The sequence below is a fragment of the Montipora foliosa genome, chromosome 3, assembly GCF_036669935.1.
Source record: "Montipora foliosa isolate CH-2021 chromosome 3, ASM3666993v2, whole genome shotgun sequence".
Taxonomy (NCBI): domain Eukaryota; kingdom Metazoa; phylum Cnidaria; class Anthozoa; order Scleractinia; family Acroporidae; genus Montipora; species Montipora foliosa.
The window spans coordinates 26,505,670-26,523,169 of NC_090871.1; the positions used below are offsets into that span (position 1 = coordinate 26,505,670).

Sequence of the window (17,500 nt, forward strand, 5' to 3'; positions counted from 1 at the left end):
TGTGCCATGAAGCCTGAAGCTGAAACAGAGTAATCAGAAACGAATCGAAGTTGCAGGGCATTGCTCATGCTCCAGACACACCAAGGACTTTGATTTCCACAGCGTTTTATTTTTATGAAACCCGATGGATAGTTTGGGTCAGATACTTCCACGTAGTCATATGAACAGCTTCCACCATTTTCCAGAGAAAAGTTAGAAAACTGCAAGTAAATGTAGCTGTCTGGTGTTACAGTAATATACCAGGTGCACCTCAGGTGATTTGGGTAGTTGTGTGGATAATTCGGACTCGTGAAGTTTCCTTGAAGATCAGTCAAGTTGTGTGAACACGACACTAGGAAAAAGAAGATCACTTTGTTAATCTTTCATATATGGAGAAGGACTAGCTACTGTAACAATGATTGTAGCCAGGGAACAATCAAGCAACTACCAAAAACAAAAAAGTCAATCAAGGACACAGAAGTTTTAATGTGGGAAGCTGCTATAACATTATACATCGACGACTTCATTATTGGTTTTATACTGAATACGCTACGACAGATTTTGACAGGACTAATTAATTCAATCTGAGTTTAGGATGCATAAATTATCACGTAATAAGCATGATAGATTTAATAAAGAATTTCTTTAAGTGTATCTATAGCACGAGGTAAGTTCATTTCTACCGTTTAGTGTAGTCATCTCCTGTTTGCACATTACAACGAATTACATTAGTTGATAAATTTTGGATTATTATGTCTCTTGTTTCTTTTTACGGCAAATGAAAAGGTTGTTAATCATTTATACTCATAATCATGTAGTCCAAAAGGTATTTATAAAATGCATGTTTGCAATCGATTGAATGGTGGCTATGGTTATGCAGCAAAAACGTGAAGAAAAAATTGTAATCACAATACAGAAGACCTTACTGGAGTCCTGCCTCGAGTCTTGGGATTGAAATTAGTTTATCGTATTTTATAACATAGCTTGGATAAAACACGCGTTCTGATTGGCCAATTGGTCATTTACCATTTGCCCATGAGTGCACGCTCGCTGACGACAGCTGACGTGCAATCTAACTTTCCGAGATTGTGGAAAGACTAAAATGCTATCACTAGCGCATCAGTCCTAATTTTCCAAGACTTATTTGTCTCCTCTTAGAATAGGGGTGAACCTCTACAGAGCTCAAAATAGAATGATATAGCCCTAAAGATTAATCAGCAGTGGAAAAGGAGGAAGGCCTTAAAGCGACGAAAGAGCGAATTCGTGTTTGTACTGTTTTGAAAGTGGACTTTAATTAATTATACACGAACACCTTTTGTTTCGCTCGGTTATAAAAGACATAAAACATGACGCAATTATTAGAGTGGAATGTGAAGTGTTAATTTTCAGCACTGATCTAACCCGAAGGTCGTGGGTTCAATTCTCACCCTGGTCAGAGTTTTTCTCTGTCCTTGTGTGGAACCAATTCCATTAGTAGGGCTAACGCTTACATGGATTGATCTATATGGGTAGAAACTAGCACTTCACATTCCACTCTAATAGTTAAGTCTGTTACTACACGGCCAACGTTTGCAAAAACGTAACCCTTCCTTGTACTTGTATAAAACATGACGGCTTATCACGTGACTGAAACCAATCTTTCGCTGTATTTAGCTGGCGCAATCTAATACGGATTACATAGTTCACGCCTCTTGGATAAAATGAAAACTGACGCAGCATTTTCTAAGCGCTTCATACGGCTCCCTGAAGAAAAAAAGTTGAAACTTTTATACTGTCTCGTGGGATCTACTTCAATATGATAACTTGCGACAAGTGAAAGTAGTTTTTAGGCCATTTCATAAGGTCACAAAGAATAGCTCGCCAAAAACTCGGTGTCTTAAAATATTAGTCGTCGGCGAAGCTTAAAGCAAAGCTTCGGTCGAATAAAGTCTATTCAGGGGCTGTGACGGTCTCTCAAAGTGTAGGAAGAAAGAGGAGAGGGAAATAAGAGAGGAAGGGTCTCTTTTAATTCCCTTTTTATAATTGCTTTTATCTTTCCATGCATATAATTTCGAAAGCCCTCAACCCGGCATAGATTTCGCAAACTAACAGCCTCAGCGTTCTTCTTTTAACTACATTATTGTCACAAACTACCGACTAAGAAAAAGGAAATAAATAATTCAATATCTTGTGGCAAATTTGCTCATAGAGTGTGAGGTCAACGTGTTGAGGATGTAATTTAGATATTCCTCTTCGTTTCGATTGTCCGAGGTGCCTTTCCGGTAAGTTGGTTAAAGGGAGACTTAATTAATCCATTTTCTACCAAACTGAATCTTTATCGGTATGCAAGGTCTTGTCCGTAGTTATGATATTTACTCGACATAAGTGTTTGATGAATAATTTATCATGATGGAAACAAAGGCGTCAGGTAATAAATTATGCTACACAAGGCTTCAATCTTCTCTTTTTTTTCTTACATGACTTATACACTATAAAAAAATGACCGTTGGCATTGTGTTTACTGTCCTGATGTTACACGAGTCAACCAGCAAATGAAGATAAATTAAGACGTCAAAGCTTAACGGCTTGGTGACTAAAAAATACTTCCCTCCTCATTGTGTATTATTTGTTCACGAACTTTCTTATTTCTTTACTTCTTGTTTATAATGTATTGAGCCAGACTGCCCGTTCATTGCACTTGCTTAAGTCATTTTAGTTTTAGCTTTTGTGTGAATCAAATTAGTTTCAATTTCGAGTTGTCGGACCCAGTAAAATCTTGAGTAAAACTAGCCATGGACGTTTACCTGTGTACATACAACTTTAACCCTGTAACATACCTCCTTCAACCAAGACTTCATGTTGTACCGCCAGCAACCCATGAAGAATTGTAAACAGCAAAAAAGTCTGAAAGTGAGATTTGTTAAATGGGAAATCAAACGCTGAAAAGCTCTTCAAATTTATAAGAAAGAAATTCTAAAACTTGGAAAACAAATTACGAAAGTGTCAGACGATGTTTAAAGGCCACATAAATGATAATTATCAAGTCAAACCAAAAGTGAAAGTTATGTTCCGAACTATATATTCGACTGATTAAACAATAATTCAAACGATGTTTCACGATGGGTAAAATTCCAAGAGCGACTGGGAAAAAAAAGATAATCAAAAAAAATAAAACAAAAGAACTTGAGCAAACAAAAAAGGATTAAGTCTTGCACAATTTGAATCAGATTGAGTTTCCAACCGTAATTCCAATGATAACTTTTCATTTTTTACTTCACGCAATGACGTGATCTAGAGCCCGTTTTAAGTTTTAAAGTTATTTAAAACTTCTTCGACGCAACTCCCATACAATACATAGCAAAAAAACCAAACAATTCACAATCTATCTTGAAAGAAAGTTAAGTCAATTTTTGGACTTACTTTGTGTGGCAACATTGATAATTCCAATATACACAAGTAACTGGATCTTCGAGAGTATCTTAAGAGGTCACAATTATATTCAAAAGGATCAACGTTTGAGAGAAACTAACCACACGTCATCCATATTTGTAATAAATAGAGAATGTGATCGCGACCTCCGTTTGAAAAGAGCGATGGATACCTACAGGTTCATTCAAAGAGTGTTGTTTTAGGTTATTAATATTTAACGGTATTTCCTCGGCAACCTCGGTGATTGATTTTCTGGAATAATCATCGTAAGTTAAAGCTTGGTGGATTCTCTTTTCTTCACAAATAGTGAAACGAGATAATCAAAGTAAATGAAGAAACGAAACAGTCAGTGATATCCGGGGACAACATGTCCAGTAAGCCAGTCATTATCTTGCGCCCCTTATATTAGGACAAGGTTCACTGCTGTGCTTGCTTTTTGATGTTTTCTAATTAAGATAACACTTTCAGCTAATGTATTCCTTAATTTCAAGAATAATATAAATTGCAATTGTCGAACGAGAACACCAAAATAAATAATGAAACCAAATAGCCTTTCAGTTGGGCTACGTTTCACACACCTTTGTTTGTTTGTTTGTTTGTTTATGGTTTTTAACTTAGGTAACAGTTTGAGCTAATGTATTACTGAATTTTCTAGAATAATATACTTCAGTGCCCGAAGCACTCTCTTTCCTTCACTAATTTGTATTGTGGAACACGAATATCAAAATAATAAAGAAACCAAACATCCGATTGCAAAGATTAATCTAGTAAGCGAAGGAACGTATTTTACGACCTTCTGGGATAAATTTTACTTCTTTCCTTGTTTGCTCGTTTATGGTTTTCAGTTAAGGGAAACCGTCTACTTTAAAAGGGCTTAAACATAACGTAATCTGAAAGATCACGCTGCTATCAAAGGCTAAAGTAATCGTCCGTTTGAAATTGATTTGATAAACGCGGGAGAGACGAGATTGATTCCTGCTTCAGTAAAAGATAAAACTGATATGTGCAAAAATAAACAAGCAGGCTTCTTTCCGCGGCTAAAATAGACGTCTTTCACGTATATTAACAATGTCCAGAGGAGTTCTATCCTTTCCACGGCTACCAAGGCCTTCACATGACGTCCCAATGGCCATATTTATGCCCCAACGATTCCTCTGGGCGGTTGAAATATGCAAAGGCTCCCTTGGTTTCGGTGAAAAAAAAAAGGCTGATGACGTGACTAAAAGTCAGCAGCTTCCTTTTCAAGATGAACGAAACTGGATTTAGAACAACCAACTTTCGTACTTTGGCACAGGAACGCATAGCAGAGTATGTAGGTCGACTGCTTGAATTGCAAAGGAAAGGTAAGGAACCTTATTTAAGTGTCTAGTCGTTCTATCGCTGGAGCACTAATTGAGGACACTGTAAACTGAAATTAACAATGAAAGGCAATCAAGCCAAATGTTTATTTATTTCATGATCCACTTTCACCACAACTGTGGTGAGGGTCACACAACAGAGCGAGGCTCCAAATTAAGTGCGTTTTTTTTACGCTCCCAACCATGATATACCACCGAAGACAGATCACAACACCGGGAACTACATGCCCTACTCTTTGCGACAAGTGTGCGGGTTCTTTTACGTCCCACAGGATTATGAACATTAAAGGGTTGGGAGACGTGACCTCCGGTTTATCGTCCTTATCCGAGAAGACTAGAGAGTGTAACCATTTGCAGATGTAATTACAAAGGCAGCACTTTCTTCTCAGTTATTTAAAGACCCTGAATGTTGGTCCGGCCGGAGTTGAACACACGACCTCCCGCGTGACAGCCCGGTGCTCAACCAACTGAGCCGGTGCGGTGTTGGTTTTTGTGGAGAGGGGAAACCGGAGTAACCTCTCGAAGAGAGAGAGAGAGAGAGAGAGAGAGAGAGAGAGAGAGAGAGAGAGAGAGAGAGAGAGAGAGAGAGAGAGAGAGAGAGAGAGAGAGAGAGAGAGAGAGAGAGAGAGAGAGAGAGAGAGAGAGAGAGAGAGAGACTCTCTAGATATCATTTCGAATATCTTGTGTATTTTCAAAAATACCGTAGTTGTGTATTTTTGTTATATTCTTTTCTTTTGAAATGTGACAAGTCTCGGATCTACAGTTAAGTTTGCATTAACTACTAGCTTTTTGTCTACAAGCTTGAGAGATGCAATTATCAGAAATTCCAAAACTGAACGACTACTTGATTGTAAATAATTGTTTTATTTGTTACGTGATTTCGCCAAATTAAATAACTTCCTTTAAGCATCATGGAACACTATGAAGGGGAAATGATTAAATTGATTGTGACTTGTACAGAGCCTGAACTACGCCAAGGAATGGAAAAAATCACAGTCAGGTTAATACACTCTATATCGAGCTAAATAGCCTATTAATACTGAACCAACCTCGTCCCCAGGGCCTTCTCCTCTACGATTTTCAAAATGGCGGCTCGTCTGGAGAAGACCCTGGCCAACGCTGAACTAACACCTTTGTTGATTAGCCCATTCATACGAACACGCTGATTGGTTTAAATATATTTTAAAGAAATATGGCGGAAGTAGCGAATGTTTACACGAAAAAGAAAGGGCTTTAGGAGGTTGATTGCAGTTCAGTTCAAGCGATGTTGAATCAAACTGCCATTAACGATTCGAAAGGTGAATCTTTTCCGTTTTATTTTAATTTAAAAGATGTAACCTATACCATAGAAGTAGAAATAAGCCCGGGAAAATATACATAACGAGCGTGTAAACTTAGATCTGCCGACAGCTAGCGAGCTGCAGCTCACACATGTGGTCTTAAGTGCTGTTTTTGTTGTTCTGTATTCATGTGCAATTAGTTTTTCCGCGTACGGAAACAAAGAAGAGTTTGAAGCGTTTTTTATGTTCGAATTTCAAATCTAAAAGGAGCTTTTGCTCGTTACAGAGCACTGTTCTAATATACGGAAAATCGCTTCTATTTTCTTGGACACATTCCTTAAATATAGGCCTTCTGCCTGTATTAGGTTTAGGCTTACTTCAAATCTTTTCAAATGCACTATTTTTTCTAATAATAATATTGTTTTGGTGGCCGAGGCTGAATTGAATATTTTTATTTTCTGCTGACGTTTAGGTTGAAAATATTCAACGTTTTCCATTGAAGGCTGTAGCCTGACAGCTGTAGCCTGACAGCCGAAAGCTCGAAAGTTTTTAACTGTATATAGCCAGTGAACGTTTTTTATAATAATTTTTTAATATGTTTTACCCTGGCTACGGTTCTTCTATTTTTAAATGAAAATATTCTTGTGAATATTCTTAGATTTTACCATATGGTATTTATGTTGTCAAATGATTGTATTTGCTGTCTGGATGGTGTTAAAGTAATTTTAGAGCCAGCCTATAGGTATTAAATACATATTATTTGATACAATGCATATGACTTCTTGCAGAAATGTTATTAGTATCAAACTAACTGCCAGTGCTATGTTTGAGATTCAAATGTAAAATAAGTTTACTGTATTGAACTCAGTGTTTCCGCCAGACCGCACCATTGTGGGAATCCTGCATTGCATGTAGAGAAGGCCCCCAGAGAATTGGAGAAAGGGCCAATTTAGCCCTTTTCTTTTATTTTGGTAATAAAGCTTCTTGTTGTTACAAGGCTGCATGCAGGTTTAACCCAGGATAGTATTCTAATAACCATCCCAAGGCTCAAAAATGCGACCGATATGGTCGCCAATGAACTAACAATGTACAATGCGACTAACATTTGTTTCTTAGGTCCAACTATTATCTATTGGGCCCTTTGCTAAGAAATTTGCCCCTGAAACAAGTCTTCAGGGGCCACTTTGGTCCTCAAGTATAATTTTCTGGCTGAAACGCTGAACTATGATGTTTTTTTTCTCAGTACCTGGCCAGGGAAAATGGTTCCTGTTTTATTGTCTAAACACTTACATTCCTTACTGTGTTAGTTTTTCTATAAGTGGGGGCCTTATTTCAATTCTTGTTTAAGTAGTGCACAAGAGACAATTGTTTACTGTAGATAAATTGCCATCTTGATGAAGGGTCATTCCACAGTAATTTGGACGACAAATTATTAAAATGAAATTTGCTTAAATTGCTCAATTTTCTGATAAATGGATAACATGTTAAATAAGGCTTTTGAAAACAACTAGAATTGTTGGATATGAATTGTTGTTTATGCATAAATTATCATAAATTATGTAAACTAATGATAACAGCTGTTGCGGAGGGGAAAGTTTTATGTTGGTAGAATATAAAAAAGAAAACAGCAATTTTAGTTAACTGGTCTGGGACACAAACTACTCCAGACTAAGTAACTTAGACACTGGCCAAACTCTACATTTCTATCAGTATGGCACCTACAGACAGCCTTCTGGATGCTCTTTTCCCTTCCGCAACGTTTTGAAGCCTAAAAGTTTTGTTGGTGCGCTTGTAAATGACAAAGTCAACTTCATGTTTTCAAATCTTCTAATTCTAGGTCAAGGGTTAGTTGTATTATGTTTGAAAAGAAAATTTATTTTAAACTATAGCCAAGAGAGATTCATTAAATTTTGTTGTGAAGGGGAAATTTTGTTGCGGAGGGGAATTCTGTGGAGGCAAATTCTCTTTTGATAATGATTTCACTGAAAATTTTGATGTTTACATTAACAAGAGATATCATTTTTCTATCATAAGTTCAGCAACCAGGTTGTGTTTCAGCAATCTATAAGGTAAATCGTGTTTAAATTAAAATGGCAGTCAGTACAACAAAACTGGTGAAAATACCTGTAGCTAATACATGTAATTATATTTCTTTCATCATGCAAATGCCAAGATGAAAAATTTGAAACATTGCCACTTGAAAAATTATAAAAAGAAGGCACCAAATAATAAAATTCCTCAGCACAGTTCATTTAAATGGTCACACATTTCATCCACTGACTAAAAAGTTATAAACTTAACTGTCCAGTTGCTTTAAATGCAACTCTACCTAATTGACCAATGATGTTTTCATATAAAACAGCAGTTTTCCACTCAAAGTTTATTGCATATGAACTGCATATGAAAAGCCACAAAGTAAAATGCAACATTGATAGCAGCCGCCACTGGTTCCTTTTAGTGGTTCAGCCTCCACTGCAGCGTGTGATGGTCTTTGACAGCGTGCCGGGAAGCTTTATAAAACCAACAGTCTATAAAGCCATCGATAAAATTGTCAAGTTACTGAAAGAGGTTGATGGTAACCTGAAAATCGAAGAGTGGTCATTTTTTGCTAACAAGCCCGGAGAAATCCCGAGCCAAAGAAATGACTTTGACTGTGGTGTTTTTGCATGCATGTATGCTAGAAGTCTTGTTAGCACAAGCCCTATGATTTTTCCCAACAGTCAGAGCATCTCTGATGTAAGATGCTACATGATCCTTGAACTGCACAGAAATTCATTATTACCAATCCCTCCTAATGGCTTGAAAGTAGATGATTATTATGCAGTTGACTATGTTAGCTGTTACTACTTTGGCAGGTTTATTCAAATTCAGGGTCAGTTTGCACGGTTCAAATTTCTGCACAGGGTTAGGCTTGGTGCTGATGCAGGTGAAATATTCAATTGGCCAACAAGGGATGATGTGGCTGATGTTCATGTCAGCTGTGTTTTCTATGGACCCATTCATTTGATTGGCAACAGTCCATTTAAGATTATGGAGCATGAGCAAGTTAAAAAAGTGTTCCGTTATATCCAGAGGCACTGATTTTCTTTTGAAGGGTTGTTTTCTGTTAATGTTGAAAATACTCAAGGAACAGTGGTCATTATTGAACTTATGAACTCACAGTCAGGTTTTTCTGATCACATATTATCTTAAGGTGTTTTTGTGCCAATTAATCTTAACAAGGTTACATGTATGCATTACTAATGCATGATTTTGAATTTTTATCACAGTACTGTTTCTGACACAGTGCAAATATTGTGCAAAATGTTGAAAAACTTCAGTTATATGAAAGCAAATGTGAAACTGTTGTATAAACATTAAAGTGTGGATGTTATTACTCGCTTTAAACGTCTTGCTTATGATCTTCTGAAAATTGGACAAATTTTCCCCTCCGCAACTTCCCCTCTGCAACAGTAGATGCTGTTTTCAAATCCTACCTCATTGAGAAAACCTTAACTATTTAAGATTCCTCTTGTGATCTTTTCAATTAATATAAATTGGGAAAAAGCATCAGCCTACTAGACTCTAGATAATATTTCAGAATTCAGAGAATCTGCTAATAAAACTAAAAACAAACAAAACACCAAGTTTTCTGTTCCCCTCCGCAACGGCCATATTTTTAAGCTCTATGATCTAAGAAATGCATTTTGGAGTAAAGCAGGACAGCAGCAAGTAAAGCTTTGTAGATGATCTTAAGCCTCAATAGGTTATGAGAAGTAAAGGACAAATTCTTATTTAAACTATAACAAGATCTTTGCCTCTAAATTTCCCCTCCACAACAGACGGAATACTGTGGAATGACCCTGAACCATCTTAGCACTGAAAGCGGTCAATAGAACATTTATGAAAGCTGCTGTATATCTTTCAGTGTATTCCACAAGCCAAGGCAACCTCAAAAGTAAGGTTTATAGGTGGAAACATTTCAAAAGAGTATTAGTTACTCAGAGAAGATAAATAGAAGTTACATATTCCAAAGTAGTATTCTTTGATCTAGGTAGTGATAACTATATAATGTATCATATATTAAGTATCACATTGAAAACGTTTGTATTAATCAAGCATTCCCAACCTTGTCTTCAATCAATGTTGGCATAATAAAGGCATGTTGAAAGAATTTGCACTGTTTATGTCTACTTGTGTTGGTGAACTTTATACTACTTATTTGAAACCTTTTATATTCTTCACAGCTGTTTACAGATAACTGGATGGGGTCTGGGGTAGTAGTTAGAAAGGTTTTTCTACCATTACTGTTTCCAAATTAGATTGTTTCTTTGGTCACAGCAGTGATTATTATCAACCAGCAACATGCAACAACAAGTTGCAAATTACAAATTCCTCACCCACACAATGTACAAATGTTCAGTAGTCACCCACCTCTTTGGAACCTCTATTTGCTCCTGGACTCATCCACCTCTATTGTTTTCAGGAATAGGCCATTGTTTCTGTTGTTTATTTTATTGTTTTCTCGGCCAATCCTGTTAAACCTCCAATTGTGTGTTAGAGAAACATTAAACAATATTATTATATGTCTGTTTTACAGAACTATTGTTCAGTGATCAATGGCATGCAATACCAGTGAGGGGTCCAGGAAGCCTGTCCCACCCCCTATTTTGGGTAAAAATAGAAAAGAACACAGATGGAGGGAAAGCCGGCTGGGCAGGCAAGACAAACACAAAACCACCCCCCACCCCCCTTTAGTTCAAAGTCTGGATCTGCCACTGAATGCCTTGCAAACATTATTTTTTATGGCAAGCAATTCAAGTTCAATGATAAAGCAATTATTGAACTTGAACTGGTTGTTACAAAATGTAGTGTGTGTAAGTGTGTTACACTGTCAGTATTTTCTTCCATTTTACACTTAATCTGGTGAACATTAAAATTCAACAACACACATCTTTGGATAAATTCATTCTCAGTATTATTCTGTAGATGTCATTTGATAAAGAGAACAATGCAACAGGTCATTTTGGCAAACATAGTTTACTGGAATTAAGTGGTTAGACAATGGTAAATCAAAGCCTAACAATTCATGCAAAAATTTGGTGCAAGGAAATCAGTTTTGTAGTTTGTGGGCTGCAAAAAGGATATACTTACATAACAGTCAAACTTTTTTCCCAGGTTAAACAATAAAAAATAAATTAACAATTGAAATAATTATTTGTTTTCTTAAAGTAATTCAGTAGTTTGAAAAAAACATAAGTATTTACCCCCCACCACCAAAAAGGTCACTTAAAATTTGTGGGCATGAAGAACATCACTAGCCCAACTGAAAAATTAACAACAATATAGCCTTGGGTTATCAGGCAATAATTTCATTTGATTAAGGAACTGAGTGAAAATGTGGTTCAGCAAGGAATTGAAAATGGGTTTCCAGATTGTTTCTAATCATTTATACATTTTCCTATATACATTCAGATTACAGTATCAGCCAGAAATAGGTTATAGAATATCACCTATACAACGTAAGTTTCTGCAAAAATTAGATTCTCTTTGCCCCTAAGTTTTTAATTGAATCCAAAGCCTAATAATCATATAAATTTTCATACCTGTAGATCCAAAAAGGGTCAATTACCAGGGTGTGTAGTGCTGTTTTTAGATCATTAGAGTATATTTTTAAGTCATTTAAAACTGTATACTGCATGTATAATTAGCTTAAGACTCAATTTAATAACTTCTGTTAATTAGACTTAATAAAAAGCGATGCCTGTGAATTAAGGAAATCATTCAATCAATCGATAATTTAATTTCAGTCAGACTAATTAAAATAAGCTTATATAGAGTTCATTACTTCATGTTCACATAGCAAGTTGGAGTATGTGACTCGATCATCTTGCTTGAATAAGCTTAGTAATACGAGGCCACAAAGAGTTTTTCACTCTGTACTTAAGAGCAGCTGGGTTTTTCTCTTTGATGTTCAATCTGATTTCAATGACAGTTAAATAAAGTGAGCACGAAAGTGTAATAAACTTACAAATGCTCACAACGTTGTATTGAGATACTTTTTTGGATTTTTGTACACGTACTTTTAAAGCGCAAAAGTCCTGCTCCAGAATTAAAACGTCCGTAAAAATATTTCATCTTACTGCGAAGCCACCACTGCCTCGTGTACAAACTTAGTTTAAAGCGTTCTTTGACCGGTGTTTTGCTTCCCACGCGATGCTTCGCCGCCATTTTGTTATGGTCTTTCTCAAAATGTCACGTGATAAAAATCTCCAAGATTTTTGGAGATTTTGTACCACGTGAGTTCAGCGTTGGCCAGGGTCTTCTCCAGACGAGCCGCCATTTTGAAAATCGCCGAGGAGAAGGCCCTGGGGACGAGGTTGAATACTGAACAATAATCATACCAAGAATGAAACATAATTGCAAAACCGTGCGTGTAAATAGCATCAACTTGCAAGGACATTGCAGTCATGCACATTACTACATTGCTTTCCAAATCTTTCAGGGGATTAAATTTAGACTATTTTAGTTTGCTAACAATTCACTGTATCATATAAGACTGAAGAAGTTTACAGAGCTTCATTAAAAATACAAGCATAATGATAGCGAGGAAACCTCTAAGAAACCTCCAACCTTACATACAAGAGTTGAAACACGTACACGTACTACTGGTAAGTAGCCTCTAAAGAAGACAATTTTCGCTGAAAAGAACTTCTTTGAAAGGACGCGTGAAAAAGTGAGCCAGCAATATCAGGACTCATTGGAAAACGGAAAATTGTTCGATATTGGATCTACGGTGGCGTAAACGGAAAGGATAAGCATTCCTAGTGTTGTATGAATTTGATTAATTTCACGTTTATTCTTCGCCAATGAGTACCAAGTATATATTACGAAAACGAAGAGTACAAATTTCATATGCCACATGGAATTCCTTTGCTCGCTGATATTTCAAGTAATTTACAAGGACTGGTTCTTGTAATAGTGAGTTATGATTGAAATACGAGAATGAGTGACACCACTCTCGTCCCTACAGCCTCCGTAGTTAATTTAAATTGTTCTTTCACTCGTTACATAGATGGACGTCGACAACTAATGAATCGAACTGAAGAAGCACATTACGTTTGAACCATTAAATTTTTCTAGTTGTGTGTGTTTTCTTCTTGTCACGCTCCTTCTGCATGCAATCCAAAGGTCTATTTGAAGTGACATTCGACAATGCGTAATGATCCAAAAACTTACAATTATGAAACAGAAGTAAACAAAAATTCCGGGAATTGCCCCAGCCGAATATTAGTCGAGCCAGTACAAGACAAAAATTTAAATATCACTCCACACTTTTGTACCGTTAACTGGCCCAGGTCACCGTAACTGGAATCGGTGCCACTTATGGTGGCAGTTAAAAAATAGTTGCCGTTCTTTGCTAAAAAATTGGACATTGAAAGAAGACGTTGAACCCATAATATTCTCCCATTTCACTCCGTATGAGTTCAGATGAAAAATTTCCCATTACATTTGAAATTGAAATATCACCGCTGCGCTGAACGCTCAGTGTCACTGAATACTCATTGTTCTCGCTCCCAAAGAAACGGACTCCATGCAACTTGATGGGTTTATCAACGGAGATACCTATAACATCGGGGCCACGACCGGAATAACCCCAGCCGCCTCCAATAATGGATCCAAACCGAGACAGGATACTATATTGTCCAGCTCTTTTCGCACTCCTAAATCCCAATGGGGTGGTCAGTGCATAGTTAAAATATTTTATAATTTCGAAAGACTCTTTGGTAGTAAGAATTTCACAGTCGAGGACAACACTTGCAAACTCTTTCTGTGACATCAGAGGAAAACGTATCCCTTTCACGATCCGTTCTCCAAGGATTCTTCTTTTCTCAGATCCTCTTGCTGCAAGCCCTTGCTTCTGGCATTCCTTGGCAGACCAGCGATCAATAGCTCTGAACAACTCCACTTCCTTAATCCTCAAAGTGTCTCGCTCCACTAATTTCTCCAATGTTGACCCATCGATTGTCACAAAACCATCGGATTTCACAGCTTCTTCACTTTCTTCGTCGATCACCTTCCAACAGCGATCAAGCAGACCTTTCTCTTCGTATTTCTGCGCGTGCGGTAAGACATTGAACACGTTCGATCCGTCCAGGTTTTCTTGAAGATAAGTGGAACATTTGTCGGCCAGGGAAGGCAGCATGTATCTCTTTGCCAAATACATCAGCTGCATCACATTGTCCGGAGTCAAGTTCGCCTCATCGCAATAAATAAAACGAAATAACTCCATCAGACTCTCGTAGCTACAATCAGAGATCTCCACAGTATTTCCCCGCTCTGCCATATCACCGTAAAACATGGCATAAAACACTGGACTGCTGATCGCCAAAACAAACTTGTGACCTGAAATAGGCTTGCTTGCACTTCCGCCCTCAGAACGATGATCCCGAACGAAGAACTTCACATCACTGAGGAATTCTTGATTTACAATGTACTTACATCGTTCTCGGATAGTGCTATCAGCGGTTGATTGCCAAAAATCTGGTTTAGGTCCCTTCTCAGACATGACCAGCGTAAATATCGAACGAGTAGTTTTGTTCTTGAGGAGTTTGGATCGTTTTCGTACCCAGTGCCCCCTCGCCCGTTCCGTGGTAAACTGGGCAGTGTTAGAAATAAAGATTGAGTATAAATGAATGAAAAAATGTGGGCCACAATAGTTTACATAGTCATGAAAATAGATTGACAGTGACGAAAACGTAGAAAATGAAATGAAAGTTGGAAAGATCATAGCAGTTAGATAAGCTACTTTAAAAGCAGCTGCAAGTATTCTTCAAGAATCCAGGCTTAAACGGAAATCAGTTTGATTGAAAGAGGGTAAGAAATCGAATGCCGCAGAATTTTTAGAATAAAATTCCAGAATTTTTGGTTTATCTGGCAAGTTTGACCTGACCTTGCTCTTTTTCGAAGCAACTAGAAAATTGCCTTTCATTGGCCCATCTCAATCGGGTCCAGTTTCTTCACGTGTTTCTTACCCAGGCGCAGAACGAAGAAGTTTGTTGAGCAAGAGCGACAAACCGAAAGCACTGTACCGTTTGCCGTAAAGACGTTTGATTTAAACTGGGATTTCAAGAAACCAATTCCTTTGTTTTTTTAAACTAGGACTTTCATAGAGCAACATACCCTACAAATGAAGTGAATGTACATTTGCGGGTCATACACGAATGAGAGAACTCAGCGACCCTCGCAGTTCGCTAAATAGTTTTAAGCAATTGTCTCTTTATAGGCAAATTCAGGTTGCTCCAACGGGATTCGAACTATGAACTCTGCGTTACAGGTGCAATGCTTTACCCAACAAATTGACCTTCTCTTAACTGTGTGGCTTCATAGTGGAGCATTGCACCGCCATCGCAGAGGGCATGGGTTCGAATCCCATTGGAGCCACCTGAATGTCTTTTAATTAAGCGACATTTGAATAAGTTGTACAGCTAAGTGAGAAGATCACTCCGTTCTCTCATACCCCACAAACATAACGGAATCGATGTGATTCGGTGATTGTATTTCACAAGTGGTAAATTCGGAGCTCTAAGGAACTTGAGCATGCGCAAACCAAATGCCTGAAAACAGGATAACAAAAAGTGCAACCATTACTAGTGGCAGTGTCTCAGGACCAGTTGCCACAGCGTCTCACCCTGATGATGCATACGCAGCCCGAGATTTCGACCCTCGGATCGTTTTACTGATACTGATCTTACAAAAATTACCCTTCACCGGTAGTGAGGGAGAGAAATTTCGGTGCCTTGACCACATGTGATAGCTCCCTTTCCTACGCCCACGACGTTTTCTCATGTGACTTATAGTAAGATGTTAATATGTTGCCGGTGCAATTTATGTTATTACACATTGTAGTCAATTGTCCATTGTACGTCTTTGTGCGTAATGGTACGGAGTACATGACGTTTGCAGTTGCGGATTTCTGCTGAACTACAAAGACTGGTTTTGAACTTTAGTATATTTAGGCTGGAGAATTCACGCCTGACCACAACACCGGGAACTCCGTGCTCTGCTATTTTAGAATAGTGTGTGGGATCTTTCACGTTCCACAGAGTATAAGCCGGAATATGGGATGTGAGACAGTGCCTACCCGTTTATATTCCATAGTCCTTCCTTCCTTCCTTCCTTCCTTCCTTCCTTTACCATTTGCAGATATCATTACAACGGCAGCACTTTCTCCTCAGTTATTTAAACATTTTCCCTTGCTTTCCATTATTAAAAAGATACACTTGAGTAATCTTAGCTGTGCCCCTAACTACGTAATCCAATAAGAAAAGTTTAACTGTTTATATACAAATAATAATGATACTTGATTATGTTAAATACTCTTATTCAATTTCATTACCTATATGGTCCCTCCTTTAAGATGATTAAAGCTCTCACATGGTTGGGATGGGGTCTCACTTCTAAGGCATCAATCATTAGGTTTTTATACGTACGTTTATTACTCAGCGAGAAGGCCGCCCTGGATATTTCAGGTTAAGTACTTTATGTATATAGGGGAATGCAATGGTATATACGACCGTGGTACTCGTGGAAATACCTCATAATTTAAATACACTATAGTAAGGGATACATGAACCAACACTCAGGGTCTTCAACACATTTCCACCCCATTGTGCAAACTGCACTACAACCGAAAAGAAGAGCATTTCTTAAAACAGTTAAGTTTCACTGTCCCGTGTCAGTTAAGTATGATTCAGAACTTCTCTAAGTTACATTGACATCCACTTCTTAGGAATTTATTTACCGCCTTTTGGGCTACATTTCACAAACCTTTGTTTGAAATTTGTTTATGGTTTTAAATTTAGGTAACAGTTTGAGCTAATAAAAATTCCTTAATTGTTAGAGTAATATATTTTAAGGCCAGAAGTATTCTCTTTTCTTCATTAATTGCGTTTGCGGAACAGGAGTATCAAAATAATAAATTAACCAAACAATCCCATTTCAAAAATTTATGTAGTAAGCAAAGGAATCTATTTTACGACCTTTGGGATACCTTGTACTCCTTTGTCTTTGTTTGCTTTTAAAACTTCGGCTTCAAAAGGATTTTAAACTTGACGTAATCTGGGAAAGATCATGCAGCCGGTCAAAGGCTAAAGTAATCGTCGGTTTGAAATTGATTTGATCATCGGAGAAACGAGATTTATTCTTACTTTAGTAATAGATAGAACTGCCATGTCCTAAAGTACATTAACAGGCTTCATTTCGATGATCAAATAAACGTCTTTCAGGTACATTCACAAGGTACACAGGAGGTCTATTCTTTTCTCGGCCACCAAAGCCTTCACATGACATCGCAATGGTCACGTTTATGACCCAACGATTCCTCTGGTAAATATGCGAACACTGCTGTGGTTTAGGTTACCTGCGGTCAGGCCTATTTTTAGCTTCACTCGTGTTCTCTCAGTACGTCGCCGCTCGCTAAAAATATTTTTCGTT

At 37.6% G+C, this 17,500-nt stretch overlaps 1 protein-coding gene and 1 pseudogene across 1 annotated transcript in view; both read right to left on the reverse strand.

Moving 5' to 3' along the window:
- LOC137994175 (polycystin-1-like protein 2) overlaps positions 1 to 2,816 on the reverse strand; it is a 40,425-nt gene extending 37,609 nt beyond the window's left edge. Inside the window, exons 1-2 of the mRNA XM_068839828.1 lie at positions 2,796 to 2,816; positions 1 to 200 (exon numbers count right to left, since the gene is read on the reverse strand). The exon at positions 1 to 200 is cut by the window's left edge and continues 47 nt beyond it. Coding sequence (XP_068695929.1) covers positions 1 to 200; positions 2,796 to 2,816 — 221 coding nt within the window. The remainder of the gene's footprint in view (positions 201 to 2,795) is intronic.
- A 7,603-nt stretch (positions 2,817 to 10,419) lies between these two features.
- LOC137997184 (BTB/POZ domain-containing protein 6-like) lies at positions 10,420 to 14,607 on the reverse strand (annotated as a pseudogene).
- Between the last annotated feature and the right edge of the window lie 2,893 nt (positions 14,608 to 17,500).